Source organism: Salmo salar, chromosome 13, assembly GCF_965601325.2.
Source record: "Salmo salar chromosome 13, fSalSal1, whole genome shotgun sequence".
Taxonomy (NCBI): domain Eukaryota; kingdom Metazoa; phylum Chordata; class Actinopteri; order Salmoniformes; family Salmonidae; genus Salmo; species Salmo salar.
Genome location: NC_138303.1, coordinates 21,134,052 through 21,157,057, shown reverse-complemented (window position 1 = coordinate 21,157,057; position 23,006 = coordinate 21,134,052). Strand labels below are relative to the sequence as shown.

Sequence of the window (23,006 nt, the reverse complement as noted above, 5' to 3'; positions counted from 1 at the left end):
TAAGAATGTGAAATGTGAGAATAATAGTTTATATTATTTCAGCTTTTACTTCTTCCATCACATTCCCAGTGGGTCAGAAGTTTACATACACTCAATTAGTATTTGGTAGCATTGCCTTTAAATTGTTTAACTTGGGTCAAACGTTTCGGGTAGCCTTCCACAAGCATCCCACAATAAGTTGGGTGAATTTTGGCCCATTCCTCCTGACAGAGCTGGTGTAACTGAGTCAGGTTTGTAGGCCTCCTTTCTCACACACGCTTTTTCAGTTCTGCCCACAAATGTTCTATAGGATTGAGGTCAGGGCTTTGTGATGGCAACTCCAATACCTTGACTTTGTTGTCCTTAAGCCATTTTGCCACAACTTTGGATGTATGCCTGGGGTCATTGTCCATTTGAAAGACCCATTGCAACCTGGCTTTAACTTCTTGACTGATGTCTTGAGATGTTGCTTCAATATAGCCACATAATTTTCAATTCCTCATGATGCCATCTATTTTGCGAAGTGCACCAGTCACTCCTGCAGCAAAGCACCCCCACAACATGATGCTGCCAACCCGTGCTTCACGGTTGGGATGGTGTTCTTCGGCTTGCAAGCCTCCCCCTTTTTCCTCCAAACATAACAATGGTCATTATGGCCAAACAGTTCTATTTTTGTTTCATCAGACCAGAGGACATTTTTCCAAAAAGTACGATCTTTGTCCCCATGTACAGTTGCAAACCATAGTCTGGCTTTTTTATGGCAGTTTTGGAGCAGTGGCTTCTCCTTGCTGAGCGGCCTTTCAGGTTATGTCGATTTAGGACTCGTTTTACTGTGGATATAGATACTTTTGAACCTGTTTCCTCCAGCATCTTCACAAGGTCCTTTGCTGTTGTTCTAGGATTGATTTGCACTTTTCGCACCAAAGTACGTTCATCTCTAGGAAACAGAACGCGTCTCCTTCCTGAGTGGTATGACGGCTGCGTGGTCCCATGGTGTTTATACTTGCGTACTGTTGTTTGTACAGATGAACGTGGTACCTTCAGGCGTTTGGAAATTGCTCCCAAGGATGAACCAGACCAGATTTTTTTTCTGAGATCTTGGTTGATTTTTTTAGATTTTCTCATGATGTCAAGCAAAGAGGCACTAAGCTTGAAGGTAGGCCTTGTAATACATCCACAGGTACACCTCCAATTGACTCAAATTATGTCAATTAGCCTATCAGAAGCTTCTCAAGCCATGACATAATTTTCGGACATTTTCCAAGCTGTTTATAGGCACAGTCAACTTAGTGTATGTAAACTTCTGACCCAAAGGAATTATGATACAGTGAATTATAAGTGAAATAATCTGCCTGTAAATAATTGTTGGAAAAATTGTGTGTCATGCACAAAGTAGATGTCCTAACCCACTTGCCAAAACTATAGTTTGTTAACAAGAAATTTGTGGAGTGGTTGAAAAACAAGTTTTAATGACTGCAACCTAAGTGTATGTAAACTTCTGACTTCAACTGTATACTGTACATTACACAACAAGTCGGAAATCGCTAATTCATCAATGAGTGGTTTGGAAGGAATCAGTGGCTGCAAGCATTGCAGAGAAACCACAATTTTGCTTTCCCTGCCTGCTATTCGGTGGAGAGGGTGTGTGGTCCAAGTCTTGGTTTAAGGATTTAAAACATCTGTCTGAAAGGGTCTCTTTTCCAATCTTAAAAGGATAAACATTTACATGCAACACCATGGGCCAGAAAAGGCTGAATACATCATTGGCCATGCTATCCATTCAGCATGACTTCTGCTGCATTCAAAACAACTGGGAACTCGGAAGTGGGAAATCTCTGACTTCCAACTTCAGTACGTTCAAGACAACTGCGAACTCTGAAAAAAAATTGCTCGGACTAGGAAAATACGTTTTGAACGGTCATCCAACTGGGAATTCCAAGTCGGGAACTCAGGCCTCTTTCTAGATCTCTTACTTTCCTACCTGAAGATCATTGATGTCATGATTCAACCTAGTTTTATTCTCGAGTTCCCAGTTGTCTTGAAAGCACCATAAATCCAGAGAATGCCAGACTTTGATGACAAAGTTTGATAACAAATCTTGCCCACAAGGACTGCCACACCCCTTCCTGTTTAAGTGAGCACAACATCGAGTTCAAAAATATGTCTTGTATGCTGCTGCATAAATGATGTAATATGCCAGGATATGTATTCTCCAGCTAAGAAAGTAATATGTTGTGTAGTAAGCTGTTAGTTGTCCCTATGTCTCACCCTCATAATTTGGTTTCTCTCCCCCTCAGAACTTAGCCTACTATTCTGACTTGGTGGTGCACATGTAGCCTATAGACTGTTTTAGAAATGTCATCATCGAATATTGTAAGAGCTTTCATTGTCTGCTTATATGCCCTACTATTTATCTTATGGTTCTGACTTGGTGTACAGGGAGAATACTGTAAGAACGGCCCATGTTCTGAATTCTGTTGCTGTACATTTCAAAAGTGCTGAAAAAATTGTCCGTCCTAGCTCGCTCATTAATGTCATATATTGTAAATCTCAATTGTTATATTGCTTATATACTGTAGGTCGATCTCATTAGTATCTTATTCATAATTTTAAGTAATTTTGGAATGATGAATTTCATTGTTTTGCTTACTTTGTGTATAATAATTAGGTAATTATATTTTCTGACGTTGTTTCAGAGGTACAAATTCAACATATTTTGTACAAGGTTTGTCAATGTTGAAAACTGGTTACCATGGTGACATAATCCTGTGGTTGAAATTTCACACTCAAAACAAAAGTGAATGACTTTTTTCAAATCCAATGTACTTTTGCTCAGTGGGATAGCACTACACTCCTTTATTCTTCTCTCTCCCAGAGAGGATTCTGTACCTGCATTCATCTCATTACCTGTTTTTTAATCAATCATCTCTTACATAATCAGTCTCTCTTGTGGGTTTCTGAGGCTGTAGCAGCCCTTGTGATGAGGAGGGAAGAACAATCAAACATCCTTTGTAGTACGCTGTTGAGACTCCATAATGAGAGACACAAGGCAGTGCTACTGATCTATGAAGCATGTGTTTAGATCTCTCTATGTTTAAGGACGTGTTATTTTCTCTGATCTTTCTCATAGTGCTGGTGCCTAAATCGTCATCTGCATTCTAGCACCATATTGTACAGTGAGCAATTACTTTTACCAATGGATGAGATTCATTTGGACAGTGGTCCCGATATATTTTTGTGCAGTGACCATATACGGTTTAGGATTTTTTTTAAATCTGAGATAAACAAGATGAAACATGTTCATCTGTAGGTCCTTGAAGTTGTAAAATAATATTGATGACAAACAGTAACCTAATTAATCTGGCACTGCCCAGACAGTGTGTGTGTGAGTGTGAGTGTGCGTGTGTGTATGTCTGTGCATGTGTCCGCACATGCCCATTATGATACCTGTATGCCCTCTGTGCCAGGCTGCTGCAATAGTTTGACGGTGTGTGTGTTCTTCTGTCCCCTCCCATCGTGCCAGGTCAGACTGGCCCCTGGCCGACGAGGCAGCTGGTAGCTGAGCTCCTCTACAGACACTGTGTGCTCCAGGGACGCACGGCAGAAACTGAAGCTGGACGCTGCTGAAGACAGAAAGAGAGACAGAGAGAGAGAGAGAGAGAGAGAGAGAGAGAGAGAGAGAGAAGAAAGAGGGAGAAACATTTCATTTCAATCCCACTTCTGATCAAAATAAAACACCCAAAACCATTACATCCCATTAAAGCCACTCTCAGTTGTATGTGGCCATGTCACGAAAAGGGCACCGTGTTACAGTGGTCATCAAACATATACGTAAGAGATCACTTAGGGAAAATGAAACCCATTTTTTTGGAGATTAAACTCAAATCCAGGATTAACCTAACAAAAACCCTCCATTTCAACGTGACTACTACTATTACCACTACTACTTAAACACTTCACTGACTCTGTCCACTCAACCCTACCCTTTAGTCTCTTTCTCTATGGTGTGTGTGAGTGGCAGAGTGGGGGGGGGGGGGGTGAATAGTTTTGTTTTTTGTCTTATTTCTTGTTTGTTTCACAATGAAAAATATTTTGCATCTTCAAAGTGGTAGGCATGTTGTGTAAATTCAATGACACAAACCCCCCAAAAATCTATTTTAATTCCAGGTTGTAAGGAAACAAAATAGGAAAAATGCCAATGGGGTGAATACTTTTACAAGCCACTGTATTCTCCTAACATGTGAAAAGGTGGTGTTAACATGTTGCAGTAGCAATGTTTCCATATATGGAATTGCAAATTCTGTAACGCTATTCTGTAAAAAAGGTCATTTAGCCTACCTGAGTATAATGATTCAAGTGTGTTAAAAATGATTTCTTATTTCTGAGCCATCCATTTGGAGTGTTACTGCTGCAGGTGCATGCCATTCTTCTTCCTAATTTGTTCAGTGGCCATTGGACAAAGGGGTGGCAGGTAGCCTGGTGGGTAGGAGTGTTGGGCCAGTAATCAAAAGGTTGCTGGATTGAATCCCTCAGCTGATAAGCTAAAAAATCAATAATTGTGCACCAGAGCCAAGGCAGTTCACCCACTATTCCCCGATGATGTTGATTAAGGCAGCTCCCTGCACCTCTCTGATTCAGAGAGGTTGTGTTAAATGTGAAAAACATATTTCAGTTGATTGCATTCAGTTGTACAACTGACTAGGTATGCCCCTTTCCCAAGCTGCAACCTAAGAGGTAGCATCACATGCTCTGCTCACATGCACTGTAATGGTCTGAGCCGAAACACAAAGCTTTTACTATGTCATCCTGGAATATACACGTTTTGAGGTTATCTGTCTTTGGCCTGAAGAGCAGGAACCCAGACTTCATCAAAGATTGGAAATACAGACATTGTAATCCTATAAGAACCATGATATAGATGAGACGGACCAACTGGTTGTCCTCTAGGTTACAGAGAGCTGGTAGTCCCATCCACTAAACTACCAGGTGTGAAAAGGGAAGACTTGGGTGGTATATTAATTTGATATAGAGCAGTCCTAACTCACTCTATTAAAATAGCCAAAACAGGAACATTTTACATCTGACTAGAAATGATCTCAACAGAGAAAAATGTCCTAGTTTGTGCTACCTACACTATATCCCCCCAATAGAATCCCCATAAATTAATAATGACACCTCCTCCATATTAGGGGGGAGATCAACCATTTCCAGGCCCAGGGACATGTACTAGTCTGTGGCAACCTAGAGCCAGAACTGGACAAGAACCTGACTCTGTCAGCACACAGGGGGGCAAACACTTACCATAGTCAATGGTAGGCTTCGAGGGGACTCCTACTGTAGGTACACCTACAGCTCATCCCTTGGTAATAGTATTGTAGACTACTTTATTACTGACCTCAACCCAGAGTCTCTCCGAGCGTTCACAGTCAGCCCACTGACACCCCTATCAGATCAGAGCAAAATCACAGTCTACTTGAACAGAGGAATACTCAATCATGATGCATCAAAGCCAAAGGAACTGCATAATATTAAGACATGCTATAGATGTAAGGAAAGTAGTACAAATTATTAGGCAAAAACAAATTCAATCCCTTTAAGACAACTTCCTTGACATAATATTTCACCATGACAGTGAAGGTGTACATTTGTACTTGGCAGTAGAAAGGCTAAACAGTAAATTTGACCTTTTAGCTTCCAAATCAAATCAACACATTTCAAGCAGACACCCTAAGAAAATGAATAACAAATGACAAATGGTTTGAAGAATGCAAAAACCTAAGAAAGAAATTGAGAAACCTATCCAACCAAAAACATAGAGACCCAGAAAACCTGAGTCTACGCCTTCACTATGGTGAATCACTAAAACAATACAGAAATATACTACGGAAAAAGAAGGAACAGCTCGTCAGAAAACAGCTCAATGTAATTGAAGAATCCATAGAATCCAACCACTTCTAGGATAATTGGAAAACTCTGAACAAACAACAACACAAAGAGTTATCTATCCAAAATGGAGATGTGTGGATAAACCACCTCCAATCTTTTTTCTACTGAAAACCTTTCCACAAGTCAGTTTGTCAAATGTCTGCCCTGCTAGAGCTCCCCAGTCAACTGTAAGTGCTGTTGTGAAGTGGAAATGTCTAGGAGCCACAACGACTCAGCCGCGTAGCGGTAGGCCACACAAGCTCTCAGAAGGGGACTGGCGAGTGTTGAAGCTCGTCTGTCCTCGGTTGCAACACTCACTACCGAGTTCCAAACTGCCTCCGGAAGCTGTTCGTCAGGAGCTTCATGAAATGGGTTTCTATGGCCAAGCAGCCGCACACAAGCCTAAGATCACCATGGGCAATGCCAAGCGTCGACAGTAGTGGTGTAACGCTTGACACCATTGAACTCTGGAGCAGTGGAAATGCATTCTCTGGAGTTATGAATCATGCTGGTAGTCTGACAGACCAATCTGGGTTTGGCGGATGTCAGGAGAACAATACCTGCCCAAATGCATAGTGCCAAATGTAAAGTTTATCACTAATGCTCTTGTGGCTGAATGGAAGCAAGTCCCCACAGCAATGTTCCAACATCTAGAGGAAAGCCTTCCCAGAAGAGTGGAGGCTGTTAGAGCAGCAAAGGGGGACCAACTCCATATTAACGCCCATGAATTTGCAATGAGATGTTCGACGAGCAGGTGTCCACATACTTTTGGTCATGTAGTGTATATTTCCCATGCCAATGAAGCACCTTGAATTGAATTAAGAGAGACAGAGAGAGAGAGAGAGAGAGAGAGAGAGAGAGGAGAGAGAGAGTGCAGGAGTGATAGAGAGAGAATGAGAGAGACAGAGAGATCGAGTGAGCGATAAGGAATGTGCTAGAGACAGAGAGTGTGAGCGATAAAGAATGAGAGAGAGAGAGAGAGAGAGAGAGAGAGAGAGAGAGAGAGAGAGAGAGGGGGGGGTATGGGACAAACACCAAATTGAGACTCTGCTTGCAGAATTCTGCAAAAATATATTATGTGTACAACGTAAATCACCAAATAATGCATGCAGAGCAGAAATAGGCCGATACCCACTAATTATTAAAATCCAGAAACGAGACGTTAAATTCTACAACCACCTAAAAGGAGGCGATTCCCAAACCTTCCATAACAAAGCCATCACCTACAGAGGAATTAACCTGGAGAAGAGTCCCCTAAGCAAGACTGGTCCTGGGGCTCTGTTCACAAACACAAACAGACCCCACAGAGCCCCAGGAGAGCAATTAGACCCAACCAAATCATGAGAAAACAAAAAGATAATTACTTGACACATTGGAATGACTTTACAAAAAAACAGAGCAAACTAGAATGCTATTTGGCCCTAAACAGAGAGCACAGAATACATGACACAGTGGTCAGACTGACCCAAACTTAAGGAAAGCTTTGACTACGTACAGACTCCACCGTAGGCAGACCTGGCTCTCAAGAGAAGACAGGCTATGTGCACACTGCCCACAAAATGAGGTGGAAACTGCTGCACTTCCTAACCTCCTGCCAAATGTACAGCCATATTAGAGACACATATTTCCATCAGATTACACAGATCCACAAAGAATTCGAAAAAACAAAACCAATTTTGATAAACTCCCATATCTACTGGGTGAAATACCACAGTGTGCCATCACAGCAGCAAGATTTGTGACCTTTTGCCACAAGAAAAGGTCAACCAGTGAAGAACAAACACCATTGTAAATACAATCCATATTTATGTTTATTTATTATCCCTGTTGTACACAATATGACATTTGTAATGTCTTTATTATTTTGGAACTTCTGTGAGTGTAATGTTTACTGTTCATTTTAATTGTTTATTTAACTTTTGTATATTATCTACTTCACTTGCTTTGGAAATGTTAACATATGTTTCCCATGCCAATGAAGCCCCTTGAATTTAATTGAATTGAATTGAGAGAGTGTCTGTCAGAGAGAGAGAGAGAGAGAGAGAGAGAGAGAGAGAGAGAGAGAGGTCTTGCTTTGGCAGTTTTAACATATGTTTCCTATGCCAATAAAGCCCTTCCATTGAAATTGAATTGAATTGAATTGAGAAGGAGTGAGAGATAGAGAGGGGGGATATTTTTTTATGACACAAGAAAAGGGCAACCAGTGAAAAACAAATACCATTGTAAATACACCCTATAATTATGACTATTTATTTTCCCTTTTGTATTTGCACTTCATTACAACACTGTATATAGACATAATATGACATTTGAAATGTCTTTATTCTTTTCAAACTTTTATGAATGTATTGTTTACTGTACATTTTTTATTGTTTATTATCTATTTCACTTGCTTTGGCAATGTAAACATGTTTCCCATGCCAATAAAGCCCCTTAAATTGAATTGAGAGAGAGAGAAAGAGAGAGAGAGAGAGAGAGAGAGAGAGAGAGAGAGAGAGAGAGAGAGAGAGAGAGAGAGAGAGAGAGAGAGGAGGGGGGGGGGTGCTAGAGAGAAAGACCCAAGAGGCTTGCTTTTATTTTGTAGAATGGATATACTGCCCCACCTTCTCTTCTCTGTCATCCCTCTCTCTTCAATATCCTCCTCTCCACTCATTAAAAATAATTTAGCAAACAATATTATCCAGATCAATTTACAGTAGTGAGGGCATACATTTTCATACTTTTTTCAGTACTAGTCACCCAAGGGAATCAAACCCACTGCCCTGGTGTTGCAAGCGCCATGCTGTACCAACTGAGCCACACATCTGCAACTGAAGATGCCACCGTCACCCCGTAGACTTATGAAAATAATGAGTCTTTAATTGAAAAAGCTCAAAGGATACTCGGTCTCTCTCTCTCTTTCTCTCCCGCTTGGTTGTGTTATGTAAGCCAGTCTTTAAGCCAGTCTTTAAGCCAGTCTTTAAGCCAGTCTTTAAGCCAGTCTGCTAGCATCCCTAACATGATTACCACTACAGAAAGAACTTGTCAAGTACCAAATATCTAATGAAGGATAAACCATGATACCAGATCACAACCAGACAAAGAGAGTGAGAAAAAGAGTGAAATATGGAGAGAAAAAGGGTGAAAAGAGGGCGAGAGAGTCACAGAGAGTTAAGAAGTCAGGGACGATATAATTATTGCCTCTTTCTATCAAAAAGAACAAAAACCCAATGGGTTATAAGAGAATAATGCACGACCTTCAGTGAAGTTTCTGTCTCATTCTCTGGTATTAGTGTCTCACACCTTCAGCACACGTTTTCTATCACCTCTCTCCATCCGCTTTATCTCCTCTCTCTCTTTCTCTCCCATTTGCTACCTCTCTCTCTCTCGCTTAACTCTCTCTCCCTATCTCTCTCTCCCGATCTCTCTCTCCCTCTCTTGTTTCTCTTTCTCTACTACTCTGTCTCTGCTCTCTCTCCCCCCATTTTTCTATAATTTCTCACTCTCTACTGCTCTCTCTCTCTCCCTCATCTCTCTCTCATTTCTCTCTCCACTACTCTTTCTCTGCTCTCTCTCTCTCTGCTACCAGCTTCCTCTCTCTGCTCTCCCCCTCTACCTTTCACCTACAGTATCTCCCTCTCTACCTGTCTCTGCTCTCCCTTACTGGTCTCAGCTCTCCCTCTCTACCTGTCTCTGCTCTCTTGCTCTCCCTCTCTCTGCTCTCCCTCTCTACCTCTCTCTGCTCTCCCTCTCTAACTCTCTCTGCAGTCCATCTTTACGTGTCTCCACTCTCCCTCTCTACCTCTATCTACTCTCCCTCTCTACTCTCCCTCTCTACCTCTATCTACTCTCTCTCTAGCTCTCTCCCTCTATCAACTCTCTCTCTCTACCTCTATCTACTCTCTCTCTACCTCTCTCTACTCTCTCTCTACCTCTCTCTACTCTCACTCTCTACCTCTATCTACTCTCCCTCCCCACCTCTCTCTACTCTCCCTCCCCATCTTTCTCTACTCTCCCTCCCCACCTTTCTCTACTCTCCCTCTCTCTACTCTCCCTCTCTACCTATATCTACTCTCCCTCTCTACCTCTTTCTACTCTCCCTCTCTCTGCATCCCCATCCCTCCCTTTCCTTTCTCACTGCTGTCCAATCAAACACAGCAGAACTCAGCTAACCCAAAAGGAGGGACACATTCTAACTGCTAAGGTTTCTGGGATACACTTGCTGTCAGCTGAGAGAAGCAAACATGTTTTCTAAAAGCCAGAGACTGTTTCCTACAGCAGAAGGGATACAGCGATCAGGGAACCATGATGGAGAAACCAATAAGAAAGGAAAAGAGACTGATTCAGTGATGCCTTTTACTGTCTCTGCTCTCCTCTGTACCTGAGCAAGGCAGTTAACCCACTGTTCCTTTTTCCTTACTTCTGCTTTCTCCTCTCTCCCCTCTCCTGATCTCTCCTCCATCTCTCCCTCCCGCTCTCTTCTCTCTACTGTCCTATGCTGTGAGGTCTGTGGGGTTGAAAACACAGGCCAGCCTGTCTCATTACTGTCACTCAGTCTGAGGGAGGAGGAGACTGGGGGGAGAGAACAGAAAGAGAGAGGGGGGGTGGAGGGAAAGAACAGAAATCTGGTTTCTGTCCATCATAGTCAACTTGTCAGGGAGAAGGGGAGGAGAGGAGGAAGGAGGGAGTGGAAAGTGCTATGTCAGTGTATGACCTGGAAACTGTAAATCTATTGGTTATGGGCGAAGAGAGAGAAAGATGGAGAGAGCAGGGGGAGTAGAGAGACGCAGAGAGTGGGAGAAAGAAAGAGTGATTGGTTGAATAGCTGAGGAAAGAGGATAGTAGTTGAGTAGATTGTCTCATGTTGGACTCATTCACTGAGCACTGTCCAGAAAATAACAGAAGCCATAACAACGTGTCTACAAGTTTTAGTGTTTTAAAATCGGTTTTGGATAAAGCTTCCCAACACCCCCCATATAACCAATCTATTTTAGTCATGCTTAAAGATAACGTGCTCCCATCACCCCCTCCCCTTCACAGAGGTCATAATACACCAGGCTAAACTGGCCTCTGTCCAGGGAAAATAAGAGTTAACTTCCTGGTTATGGATCTACAGTACCGTACAGGTAGCTCTTCATGAAGACCAGACACACATGATTAACTATTGACCCCTCCTTTATTGACACAACACTATAACTAACCTCACAGCTTATTGTTTTATTGACAGGTCGCTCTCAGCTGAAGTGATTTGAAGGTTGATCAGATAGTTATGATGTCATAAATCTTTGGATTATTACAGGAAGTATATCTGTACTAGAGTCAAATAGAACCGAGACCTTTCCTCAGATAACACCTTATTCTGCGCAGAATGTTTGACCAAAGCCCCAAACAAGTGCTCTCGTTAGAGTACTACATAGAGCCATGACTACATGGAACTCTATTCCACATCAGATAACTGATGCAAACAGTAGAATCCGATTTAAAAAGCAGGTAAAAATACACCTTATGGAACAGCGGGGACTGTAAAGTAACACAAACATAGGCACAGACACATGCATACACACACGATAACATACGCACTCTACACACACCAACACATGGATTTTGCGTTGTAGATATGTGGTAGTGGAGTATGGGCCAGAGGGCACACACTTAGTGTGTTGTGAATTCTGTAATGAATGTATCGTAATGTTTTTAAAATGGTATAACTGCCTTAATTTTGCCAGACCCCAGGAAGAGTAGCTGCTGCCTTCACAATGGGGATCCAAAATAAATACAAATACAAATATATACAGTGCCTTCAGAAAGTATTCACATCCCTTGACTTTTTCCCAAATTTTCTGTGTTACAACATGAATTTAAAATGGAAATGTAGATGATTTGTCACTTGCCTACACACAATACCCCATAATGTCTAAGTGGAATCATGGGTTCCGAAAATTGTACAAATGAATTACAAATGAAAAGCTGAAATATCTTCGTTATGGCAAGCCTAAATAAGTTATGTGTGCAATAATACTGTTTGAGTGTTTTGATATTTTTAATGACTACCTCATCTCTGTACCCCACACATACAAGTATCTGTAAGGTCCCTCAGTCGAGCAGTGTATTTCAAACACAGATTCAACAACAAAGACCAGGGAGGTTTTCCAATGCCTCGCAAAGAAGGGAACCTATTGGTAGATGGGTCAAACAAAAGAAAAAGCAGACATTGAATATCTCTGAGCATGGTGAAGTTATTAATTACACTTTGGATGGTGTATCAATACACCCAGTCACTACAAAGATACATGCGTCCTTCCTAACTCAGCTGCCGGAGAGGAAAGAAACAGTTTATAGCCTACTGCCATGTGCACATTGCTGCACTTTTAATGTGAAAAAATAACCTAATAGTTTATAAACATTTTAAGCTAAATGTTCTGATCTGTTGCGTCAGCCTCATTGCATAAAAACGTTTTTTTTTTTATGTTAGTGGTTGTATTCACAACTGTCCCAGACTATGTTTGGAATATTTACTTCTCGCATAGAATATAATAGGTCGACTTTTGTACTATGGGGGATAGTAGATTGACATAGGCTAGTGCATTTGCTGTTTGTTAGGCCTTCTCATATTGTTGGCTGACGAAAAGTAAATATGGACAGTTCTTCCAATATCTTCAATATGTACCTCGGAATTGGATAAGGACACGCGCAGTAGCATCCCGATGTGTTTGTCTTCACTTGTAGCCTGTCAGAAAGACCCGATCATGTGACGGAGAGCCATGTGACTGAGAGGCGCTTCGGATTGCGCAGCACACTCAGGGCCAAGAGCACAACACAGCACTCCGGGCTGCAAAAGGCATGGATTTTTAAAGGGTGCATTACGACCACAAAGGGGATGCCGCCGTGAAATTCGAGGAGTTATCAAGTGCTTGTCAAATTGTGAATGAGTGACTGATGTAGTGTGTACAGCCTGCGCAAGAAAACAAAGCAGAGTTCATGCCTTTCAAGTGGCTTTTTTCAAAATCATCATTAGTCTCGTCATGCAGCCTTACAATGTATTAAAAATCAAAACATATAGTCCAACATTTGTAGAACAACTAAACTTACATTAATAACTCTAAATTAAGTGTTTAGGAGTACCTATTTCTTTGTTAACCGCTCAACACAGAAAAAAGCTGCATGTGCGCACTCCCTCAAATCGTTTGGAGAAAATATATACATTTTTTTCAGCTTTGTTCAATTGTATTATTCATATTATAAAATACTATAAAATAATGCCATGGAATTATAAGTAAATCTTACCTGCTAAATGAACTAGCGTAGCCCACAGCCAGATCAGGACAAACATGTTTTATTTGACCTTTATTTAACAAATTCTTATTTTCAATGATGGCCTAGGAACAGTGGGTTAACTGCCTTGTTCAGGGGCAGAACGACAGATTTTTACCTTGTCAGCTCGGGGATTCAATCTTGCAACCTTTTGGTTACTAGTCCAACGCTCTAACCACTAGGCTACCTGTCGCCCCATACATAAGGACAACTCAGAGTATGCTATTCTGTTCTTCTGAAATAGACTACATTTTCTTCATATCATGCTTCTTTAGACCTGTGTAAAATAAATAATGGATTTATTATGAAGGTGTAGGCTGTATTACATGGATTTATTAGACTTTTTAAAATGGCTTGTAGGCGTGGAAGCCAGGAGATGCTAAATGTGTTTATGTTAATTGTGGTCAATTACCGTGAGACAGTTATTTGCTTGACAATCACCGGCTGATGAGATTTGGTGACCGCCACAGCCCTAGCTGTAACACAACAAAATGTGTAATAGGTGAAGGGGTATGAATACTTTCTAAAGGCACTGTATGTACATATTTGATTAGATTGGAGCCAGGACAGCTCTCCCCTGTCAACCTTCTCAGTAATTGATGTTGTATTCAGTGCTGCCGTCCTTCTCAATAATTACAGAAGGACTTGATCACCTGGAGGAGGGAGGGAGGGAGGGAGGGAGGGAGGGAGGGAGGGAGGGAGGGAGGGAGGGAGGGAGGGAGGGAGGGAGGGAGGGAGGGAGGAGAGGACAGGGAGGAGAGGACAGGGAGGGAGGAGAGAAGAGGAAAGGAAAGGAGAAGAGAGGAGAGGAAAACAAACGCATGAATAGAGGATGAGGGCACAATAAGGAAGAGAGAACAGAGGAAAGTTAAAGATCTTTCACTTGAATTACAGTCTTCTATCCAGAGAAGGTGATTTGGGTGACCTTTGATGTCCGCTGCAGAGCATTAACCACACAGACACATCAGACATACTATATATATCATTGGAAAATGGTGAGAGAGTCAAGGGCAAAGCCCAGTGAGGGTCAAACTATCTGGAGTCTATTGTAGTGCGACCCCATCTCCCCCTATCCATGCACCATATCACTTTGAAAGGTTCTGGAATCTCCAAGGTATTCCCCTTTTGAAAAGGCAATTAGCTCTTACGTATTGTACTCTGGAAGGTCGTTCCAATCCAAATCCCACGGTAGATTACCCTAGCACTTTTAGACATGACTAATTTGCCCCAAAAAAGGACATTCTAATTTGGTCCATGAGTAGGTATGCTATGTAGGGACTTTTTCAAAAACTTTCCACTGGCTTTTAAACCTTGTCTGTACGCATCACCAAGTCTGATGATTTGAATGAACCGAGACATTTTCATCACCATACTGTAGACACTCTACAGTCTACATGTACATTTCAGCTCCCTGAACTTGGATAGCAATTTCCCCCCAAAGCCCCTTCTTTCAATAACAAGGTAAAGTTCCTATTTACAGTGAAACATTATCATTCATATGATGAACATTTCTGGAGAAAAAAACCCTCCACTACCACATTTTGCCCACATAATCTGAGAGTGGCCATAAATTCCTCTTGCAGTGATTTCACTCGTTCTGTAACACATTAAACATACAATGCTAAATATGGAATGGACAGCAGAGTATACATTGCTAATTAGCGCTTGGTCTAAATCTACCTGTATGGTCCAAATGATGTACCTCAGCGGATGTGTTCATGGAATAGGATCAGGGTATTTACTGCCATCCCTCTCTATGGGACCTATCTTTAACCCCGTTCATCTCCCAGAGCAGGGGAGGCAAGAAGAGAACTAAAAAAACTGAAATTATACCCTCTCTTAAAACTCCCAGGGGCTTTTCCCATGATGCATCTCTCTCCATTATCCACGCCGACAGGAGACATTGTTGCGGAGGGCTCCGGGTGAAGCTACCACTCACAGCCAATCAGTGTCCAGGAAGGGCACACACATACAGGCAGGACACACAAGGAGTAAACAATGGTAGTCACAACATGGTAAGAGAGAGAGAGAGAGAGAGAGAGAGAGAGAGAGAGAGAGAGAGAGAGAGAGAGAGAGAGAGAGAGAGAGAGAGAGAGAGAGTAGAAAACAGACAGAGGACAGCAACAACAACTCTCTGACCATGTGTGTCCTGCCTGTACAAGCCACAATCACTAGGAGCACTGTAGCTCTCAGACACGGTGAAATAATCACCCATCTGTACTCTAGAGAAGGGGAAGGGGAAGTGTTGAAGGTCAGTGGGTAAAATGGCAGACCTTGACCTTACCCCTCAGTCTCTCCAGACACTCTGTGTCCAAAAGACCAGGGGGCACAGAGTTAGTGTTAAGAGGACAGGACTTGTATTTCCAGTGAGACCCACTGTCCCAGCTGTCCCAGATTTATATAAGCCCCATATAAATGTATAATGTGACAGGAGAGAGGAACAGAACTATCGATTACCTCCTGCTGTCACACATTTACACTTTAGATAACACACACACAAATAGCCTCTCCTCTCCTCTCCTCTCCTCTCCTCTCCTCTCCTCTCCTCTCCTCTCCTCTCCTCTCCTCTCCTCTCCTCTCCTCTCCTCTCCTCTCCCCTTTCTATGTTATATCCAGGCGTAACTAGCTCTTTCACCTCTGATTGCCATAGAAACCCCTCAGGCTGTCCGTTTCTCTTCTTCCTGGCATAAAACTATAGGAGGACAGCATGGGATGATGATTAGAGAGGGCTGACATGATGGTGGCCTACTAAGAGGATAAAGGGGTGAAGGACTAGCGAGTTCAATAATATGGAGGGGACATGTGAAGGAATAGTGAGTTGAATGATATGGAGGGGAGAGGTGAAGGACTAGTGAGTTGAATGATATGGAGGGGGAGTTGAAGGACTAGTGAGTTGAATGATATGGAGGGGGAGGTGAAGGACTAGTGAGTTGAATGATATGGAGGGGAGAGGTGAAGGACTAGTGAGTTGAATGATATGGAGGGGGAGTTGAAGGACTAGTGAGTTGAATGATATGGAGGGGGAGGTGAAGGACTAGTGAGTTGAATGATATGGAGGGGAGAGGTGAAGGACTAGTGAGTTAAATGATATGGAGGGGGAGGTGAAGGTAAAGGGATAAAGTAATCAAGGGGAAAGGTGGTGAGGGCAGAAATGAATGGATGAAGACAATGAAGAGTGATGAGAGAGTAAAGGAGAAGAAATAGAAGAATGAACTTGAATGAGATGTAAACAGAATGAGAGGTGAAGGGGTGAAGTGGTTTAGGGATGAAAGATAGGAAGGGGTGAAGTGATAGAGGGATGAAAGAGAGGAAGGGGTGAAGTGGTAGAGGGATGAAAGAGAGGAAGGGGTGAAGTGATAGAGGGATGAAAGAGAGGAAGGGGTGAAGTGGTTTAGGGATGAAAGAGAGGAAGGGGTGAAGTGATAGAGGGATGAAAGAGAGGAAGGGGTGAAGTGATAGAGGGATGAAAGAGAGGAAGGGGTGAAGTGATAGAGGGATGAAAGAGAGGAAGGGGTGAAGTGGTTTAGGGATGAAAGAGAGGAAGGGGTGAAGTGATAGAGGGATGAAAGAGAGGAAGGGGTGAAGTGATAGAGGGATGAAAGAGAGGAAGGGGTGAAGTGGTTTAGGGATGAAAGAGAGGAAGGGGTGAAGTGATAGAGGGATGAAAGAGAGGAAGGGGTGAAGTGGTAGAGGGATGAAAGATAGGAAGGGGTGAAGTGATAGAGGGATGAAAGAGAGGAAGGGGTGAAGTGATAGAGGGATGAAAGAGAGGAAGGGGTGAAGTGGTTTAGGGATGAAAGAGAGGAAGGGGTGAAGTGATAGAGGGATGAAAGAGAGGAAGGGGTGAACTGATAGAGGGATGAAAGAGAGGAAGGGGTGAAGTGGTTTAGGGATGAAAGAGAGGAAGGGGTGAAGTGATAGAGGGATGAAAGAGAGGAAGGGGTGAAGTGATAGAGGGATGAAAGAGAGGAAGGGGTGAAGTGGTTTAGGGATGAAAGAGAGGAAGGGGTGAAGTGGTTTAGGGATGAAAGAGAGGAAAGGGTGAAGTGGTTTAGGGATGAAAGAAAGGAAGGGGTGAAGTGGTTTAGGGATGAAAGAGAGGAAGGGGTGAAGTGGTTTAGGGATGAAAGAGAGGAAGGGGTGAAGTGATAGAGGGATGAAAGAGAGGAAGGGGTGAAGTGGTTTAGGGATGAAAGAGAGGAAGGGGTGAAGTGGTTTAGGGATGAAAGAGAGGAAGGGGTGAAGTGATAGAGGGATGAAAGAGAGGAAGGAGTGAAGTGATAGAGGGATGAAAGAGAGGAAGGGGTGAAGTGGTTTAGGGATGAAAGAGAGGAAGGGGTGAAGTGATAGAGGGATGAAAGAGAGGAAGGGGTGAAGTGGTTTAGGGATGAAAGAGAGGAAGGGGTGAAGTGATAGAGGGATGAAAGAGAGGAAGGAGTGAAGTGATAGAGGGATGAAAGAGAGGAAGGGGTGACAGTGGTTTAGGGATGAAAGAGAGGAAGGGGTGAAGTGGTTTAGGGATGAAAGAGAGGAAGGGGTGAAGTGGTTTAGGGATGAAAGAGAGGAAGGGGTGAAGTGATAGAGGGATGAAAGAGAGGAAAGGGTGAAGTGGTTTAGGGATGAAAGAGAGGAAGGGGTGAAGTGATAGAGGGATGAAAGAGAGGAAGGGGTGAAGTGGTTTAGGGATGAAAGAGAGGAAGGGGTGAAGTGATAGAGGGATGAAAGAGAGGAAGGGGTGAAGTGGTTCAGGGATGAAAGAGAGGAAGGGGTGAAGTGGTTTAGGGATGAAAGAGAGGAAGGGGTGAAGTGATAGAGGGATGAAAGAGAGGAAAGGGTGACATGGTTTAGGGATGAAAGAGAGGAAGGGGTGAAGTGATAGAGGGATGAAAGAGAGGAAGGGGTGAAGTGATAGAGGGATGAAAGAGAGGAAGGGGTGAAGTGATAGAGAGATGAAAGAGAGGAAGGGGTGAAGTGATAGAGGGATGAAAGAGAGGAAGGGGTGAAGTGGTTTAGGGATGAAAGAGAGGAAGGGGTGAAGTGATAGCGGGATGAAAGAGAGGAAGGGGTGAAGTGATAGCGGGATGAAAGAGAGGAAGGGGTGAAGTGATAGCGGGATGAAAGAGAGGAAGGGGTGAAGTGGTTTAGGGATGAAAGAGAGGACGGGGTGAAGTGGTTTAGGGATGAAAGAGAGGAAGGGGTGAAAGAGAGGAAAGGGTGAAGTGGTTTAGGGATGAAAGAAAGGAAGGGGTGAAGTGGTTTAGGGATGAAAGAGAGGAAGGGGTGAAGTGGTTTAGGGATGAAAGAGAGGAAGGGGTGAAGTGATAGAGGGATGAAAGAGAGGAAGGGGTGAAGTGGTTTAGGGATGAAAGAGAGGAAGGGGTGAAGTGATAGAGGGATGAAAGAGAGGAAGGGGTGAAGTGGTTTAGGGATGAAAGAGAGGAAGGGGTGAAGTGGTTTAGGGATGAAAGAGAGGAAGGGGTGAAGTGATAGAGGGATGAAAGAGAGGAAAGGGTGACATGGTTTAGGGATGAAAGAGAGGAAGGGGTGAAGTGATAGAGGGATGAAAGAGAGGAAGGGGTGAAGTGATAGAGGGATGAAAGAGAGGAAGGGGTGAAGTGATAGAGAGATGAAAGAGAGGAAGGGGTGAAGTGATAGAGGGACGAAAGAGAGAAAGGGGTGAAGTGGTTTAGGGATGAAAGAGAGGAAGGGGTGAAGTGATAGCGGGATGAAAGAGAGGAAGGGGTGAAGTGATAGCGGGATGAAAGAGAGGAAGGGGTGAAGTGGTTTAGGGATGAAAGAGAGGACGGGGTGAAGTGGTTTAGGGATGAAAGAGAGGAAGGGGTGAAGTGGTTTAGGGATGAAAGAGAGGAAGGGGTAAAGTGATAGAGGGATGAAAGAGAGGAAGGGGTGAAGTGGTTTAGGGATGAAAGAGAGGAAGGGGTGAAGTGATAGCGGGATGAAAGAGAGGAAGGGGTGAAGTGATAGAGGGATGAAAGAGAGGAAGGGGTGAAGTGGTTTAGGGATGAAAGATAGGAAGGGGTGAAGTGATAGAGGGATGAAAGAGAGGACGTGGTGAAGTGGTTTAGGGATGAAAGAGAGGAAGGGGTAAAGTGATAGAGGGATGAAAGAGAGGAAGGGGTGAAGTGGTTTAGGGATGAAAGAGAGGAAGGGGTGAAGTGGTTTAGGGATGAAAGAGAGGAAGGGGTGAAGTGATAGAGGGATGAAAGAGAGGAAGGGGTGAAGTGGTTTAGGGATGAAAGAGAGGAAGGGGTGAAGTGATAGAGGGATGAAAGAGAGGAAGGGGTGAAGTGGTAGAGGGATGAAAGAGAGGAAGGGGTGAAGTGGTTTATGGATGAAAGAGAGGACAGGGTGAAGTGGTTTAGGGATGAAAGAGAGGAAAAGGTGAAGTGATAGAGGGATGAAAGAGAGGTGAAGGGGTGAAGTGGTTTAGGGATGAAAGAGAGGAAGGGGTGAAGTGATAGAGGGATGAAAGAGAGGAAGGGGTGAAGTGGTTTGGGGATGAAAGAGAGGAAGGGGTGAAGTGATAGAGGGATGAAAGAGAGGAAGGGGTGAAGTGGTTTAGGGATGAAAGAGAGGAAGGGGTGAAGTGGTTTAGGGATGAAAGAGAGGAAGGGGTGAAGTGGTTTAGGGATGAAAGAGAGGAAGGGGTGAAGTGGTTTAGGGATGAAAGAGAGGAAGGGGTGAAGTGGTTTAGGGATGAAAGAGAGGAAGGGGTGAAGTGGTTTAGGGATGAAAGAGAGGAAGGGGTGAAGTGGTTTAGGGATGAAAGACAGGAAGGGGTGATGTGGTTTATCGGATGAAGGGTATTGGGTGAAGTGGTTTAGGGATGAAGGGTGTTGGGTGAAGTGGTTTAGGGATGAAGGGTGTTGGATGAAGTGGTTTAGGGACGAAGGGTGTTGGGTGAAGAGGTTTAGGGATGAAGGGTGTTGGGTGAAGTGGTTTAGGGATGAAGGGGTGTTGGGTGAAGTGGTTTATGGATGAAGGGTGTTGGGTTAAATGGTTTATGGATGAAGGGTGTTGGGTGAAGTGGTTTAGGGATGAAGGGGTGTTGGGTGAAGTGGTTTATGGATGAAGGGTGTTGGGTGAAGTGGTTTATGGATGAAGGGTGTTGGGTGAAGTGGTTTATGGATGAAGGGTGTTGGGTGAAGTGGTTTAGGGATGAAGGGTGTTGGGTGAAGTGGTTTAGGGATGAAGGGTGTTGGGTGAAGTGATAGAGGGATGAAGGTTGTTGGGTGAAGTGGTTTAGGGATGAAGGGTGTTGGGTGAAGTGGTTTAGGGATGAAGGGTGTTGGGTGAAGTGATAGAGGGATGAAGGTTGTTGGGTGAAGTGGTTTAGGGATGAAGGGTGTTGGGTGAAGTGGTTTAGGGATGAAGGGTGTTGGGTGAAGTGGTTTAGGGATGAAGGGTGTTGGGTGAAGTGGTTTAGGGATGAAGGGTGTCTGGTGAAGTGGTTTAGGGATGAAGGGTGTTGGGTGAAGTGGTTTAGGGATGAAGGGTGTTGGGTGAAGTGGTTTAGGGATGAAGGGTGTTGGGTGAAGTGGTTTAGGGATGAAGGGTGTTGGGTGAAGTGGTTTAGGGATGAAGGGTGTCTGGTGAAGTGGTTTATGGATGAAGGGTGTTGGGTGAAGTGGTTTAGGGATGAAGGGTGTTGGGTGAAGTGGTTTAGGGATGAAGGGTGTTGGGTGAAGTGGTTTAGGGATGAAGGGTGTTGGGTGAAGTGGTTTAGGGATGAAGGGTGTTGGGTGAAGTGGTTTAGGGATGAAGGGTGTTGGGTGAAGTGGTTTAGGGATGAAGGGTGTTGGGTGAAGTGGTTTAGGGATGAAGGGTGTCTGGTGAAGTGGTTTAGGGATGAAGGGTGTCTGGTGAAGTGGTTTAGGGATGAAGGGTGTCTGGTGAAGTGGTTTAGGGATGAAGGGTGTTGGGTGAAGTGGTTTAGGGATGAAGGGTGTTGGGTGAAGTGGTTTAGGGATGAAGGGTGTTGGGTGAAGTGGTTTAGGGATGAAGGGTGTCTGGTGAAGTGGTTTAGGGATGAAGGGTGTTGGGTGCTGCTGGCAGCTCTAATAAGAGAACATGCAGAAACAAATGAAATCTCACTGACAGACGATAACTCTGGACCGCCCAGAAGGAATGTCAATGGAGGAGAAGTATGAGAGGGAGGGGAAGTTGATAAGAAGCTTATCACAGAGCAGGGAGGGGAGTGACAGCAGTACTGATGTTTGAGAGTAATACCAGTAACCAATCACAACCATGTGACCTTAACGCCACATTATGCACCTTTTCATTTCAGAATAGAATCAAAGCTGGAGCTGAAAATATGGAATCTTATCCTTCACCTATTCGTCCTTTCATTATATATTTTCTAATTCTCTAACAGTGTAGTGCTAGGGCAAAAACCAAAATGTCCTCCGGGGGGGTAGGACTGAGTTTGCATAAGAGAGTACAGTACAGTAGAGTATATTATAGTACAGTATAGTACAGTATAGTACAGTACAGTACAGTACAGTACAGTATAGTACCGTATAGTACAGTACAGTATAGTACAGTGCAGTATAGTACAGTATGGTACAGTATAGCACAGTATAGTACAGTATGGTACAGTATAGCACAGTATAGTACAGTACAGTACATTATAGTACATCACATTATAGTACGGTACAGTACAGTACAGTACAGTACAGTACAGTACAGTACAGTGCAGTATAGTACAGTATGGTACAGTATAGTACAGTATAGTATAGTACAATACAGTACAGTACAGTACAGGGCATCACTACATACTTATAGTGGTGAGGTGAAGAACACTGTCTTCTCTCTCTCTCTTTCTCTCTCTCTGTGTGTGTGTGTGTGTGTGTGTGTGTGTGGTGTGTGTGTGTGTGTGTGTGTGTGTGTGTGTGTGTGTGTGTGTGTGTGTGTGTGTGTGTGTGTGTGTGTGCATGTGTGACTGTGTGTGTGTGTGTGTGTGGGTATATGTTTTTGGTTTTACTATCCTTGTGGGGACCAGAAATCCTCTTGTAAAACAAGGAAGATTTGAAGAAGTGGAGACATTTTGCCCGTACCCACAAGGAAAAGGGCTATTATAGGTTTAGGGGTTTGAGTTAGAATTAGGGTTAGGGGTTAGGAGTTAGGATTAGGTTTAGGGTTTGGGGTTTGGGGTAAAGGTTAAGGTTAAGGATTAACTTTCGGTTTAGGGTTAGGATTTTGAATGGGATCAATGGTTTGGTCCCCACAAGGATTGTAAAACAGACGTGTGTGTGTGTGACCCCATTGGCTATTGAATCATTCACAGAGCCAGCTAAATAAGAGCTGTTTTCAGACAAACACTGTCTGCTCTCACTGCTGTGACCCCAGCATACATCATTCATACACTATATATACAAAAGTATGTGGACACCCCTTCAAATGAGTGGATTTGGCTATTTCAGCCACACCCATTGCTGGCAGGTGTATAAAATCGAGCAAAGTACAATTTTTCTTTTTTTTTAATAAAAAATGCATGAAATGAAAATTAAATGTATGAAATGTATGTATTCACTACTGTAAGTCGCTCTGGATAAGAGCATCTGCCAAATGACTAAAATGTAAATGTAAATGCAAACACTCCATAGACAAACATTAGCAGTAGAAGGGCCTTACTGAAGAGCTCAGTGACTTTCAATGTGACATCGTCATAGGATGCCACCTTTCCAACAAGTCAGTTCGTCAAATTTCTGCCCTGCTAGAGCTGCCCCGGTCAACTGTAAGTGCTGTTATTGTGAAGTGAAAACATTTAGGAGCAACAACGTCTCACCCGC

General features: G+C 43.4%; 1 protein-coding gene across 1 annotated transcript in view; it reads right to left on the bottom strand.

Annotated features, from left to right (window-relative positions):
- The window catches only part of samd10b (sterile alpha motif domain containing 10b), a 143,902-nt gene that overhangs the window by 55,351 nt on the left and 65,545 nt on the right, over positions 1 to 23,006 (bottom strand). Inside the window, exon 2 of the mRNA XM_045693020.2 lies at positions 3,427 to 3,602. Within this exon, the coding sequence (XP_045548976.1) occupies positions 3,427 to 3,602 (176 nt within the window). The remainder of the gene's footprint in view (positions 1 to 3,426; positions 3,603 to 23,006) is intronic.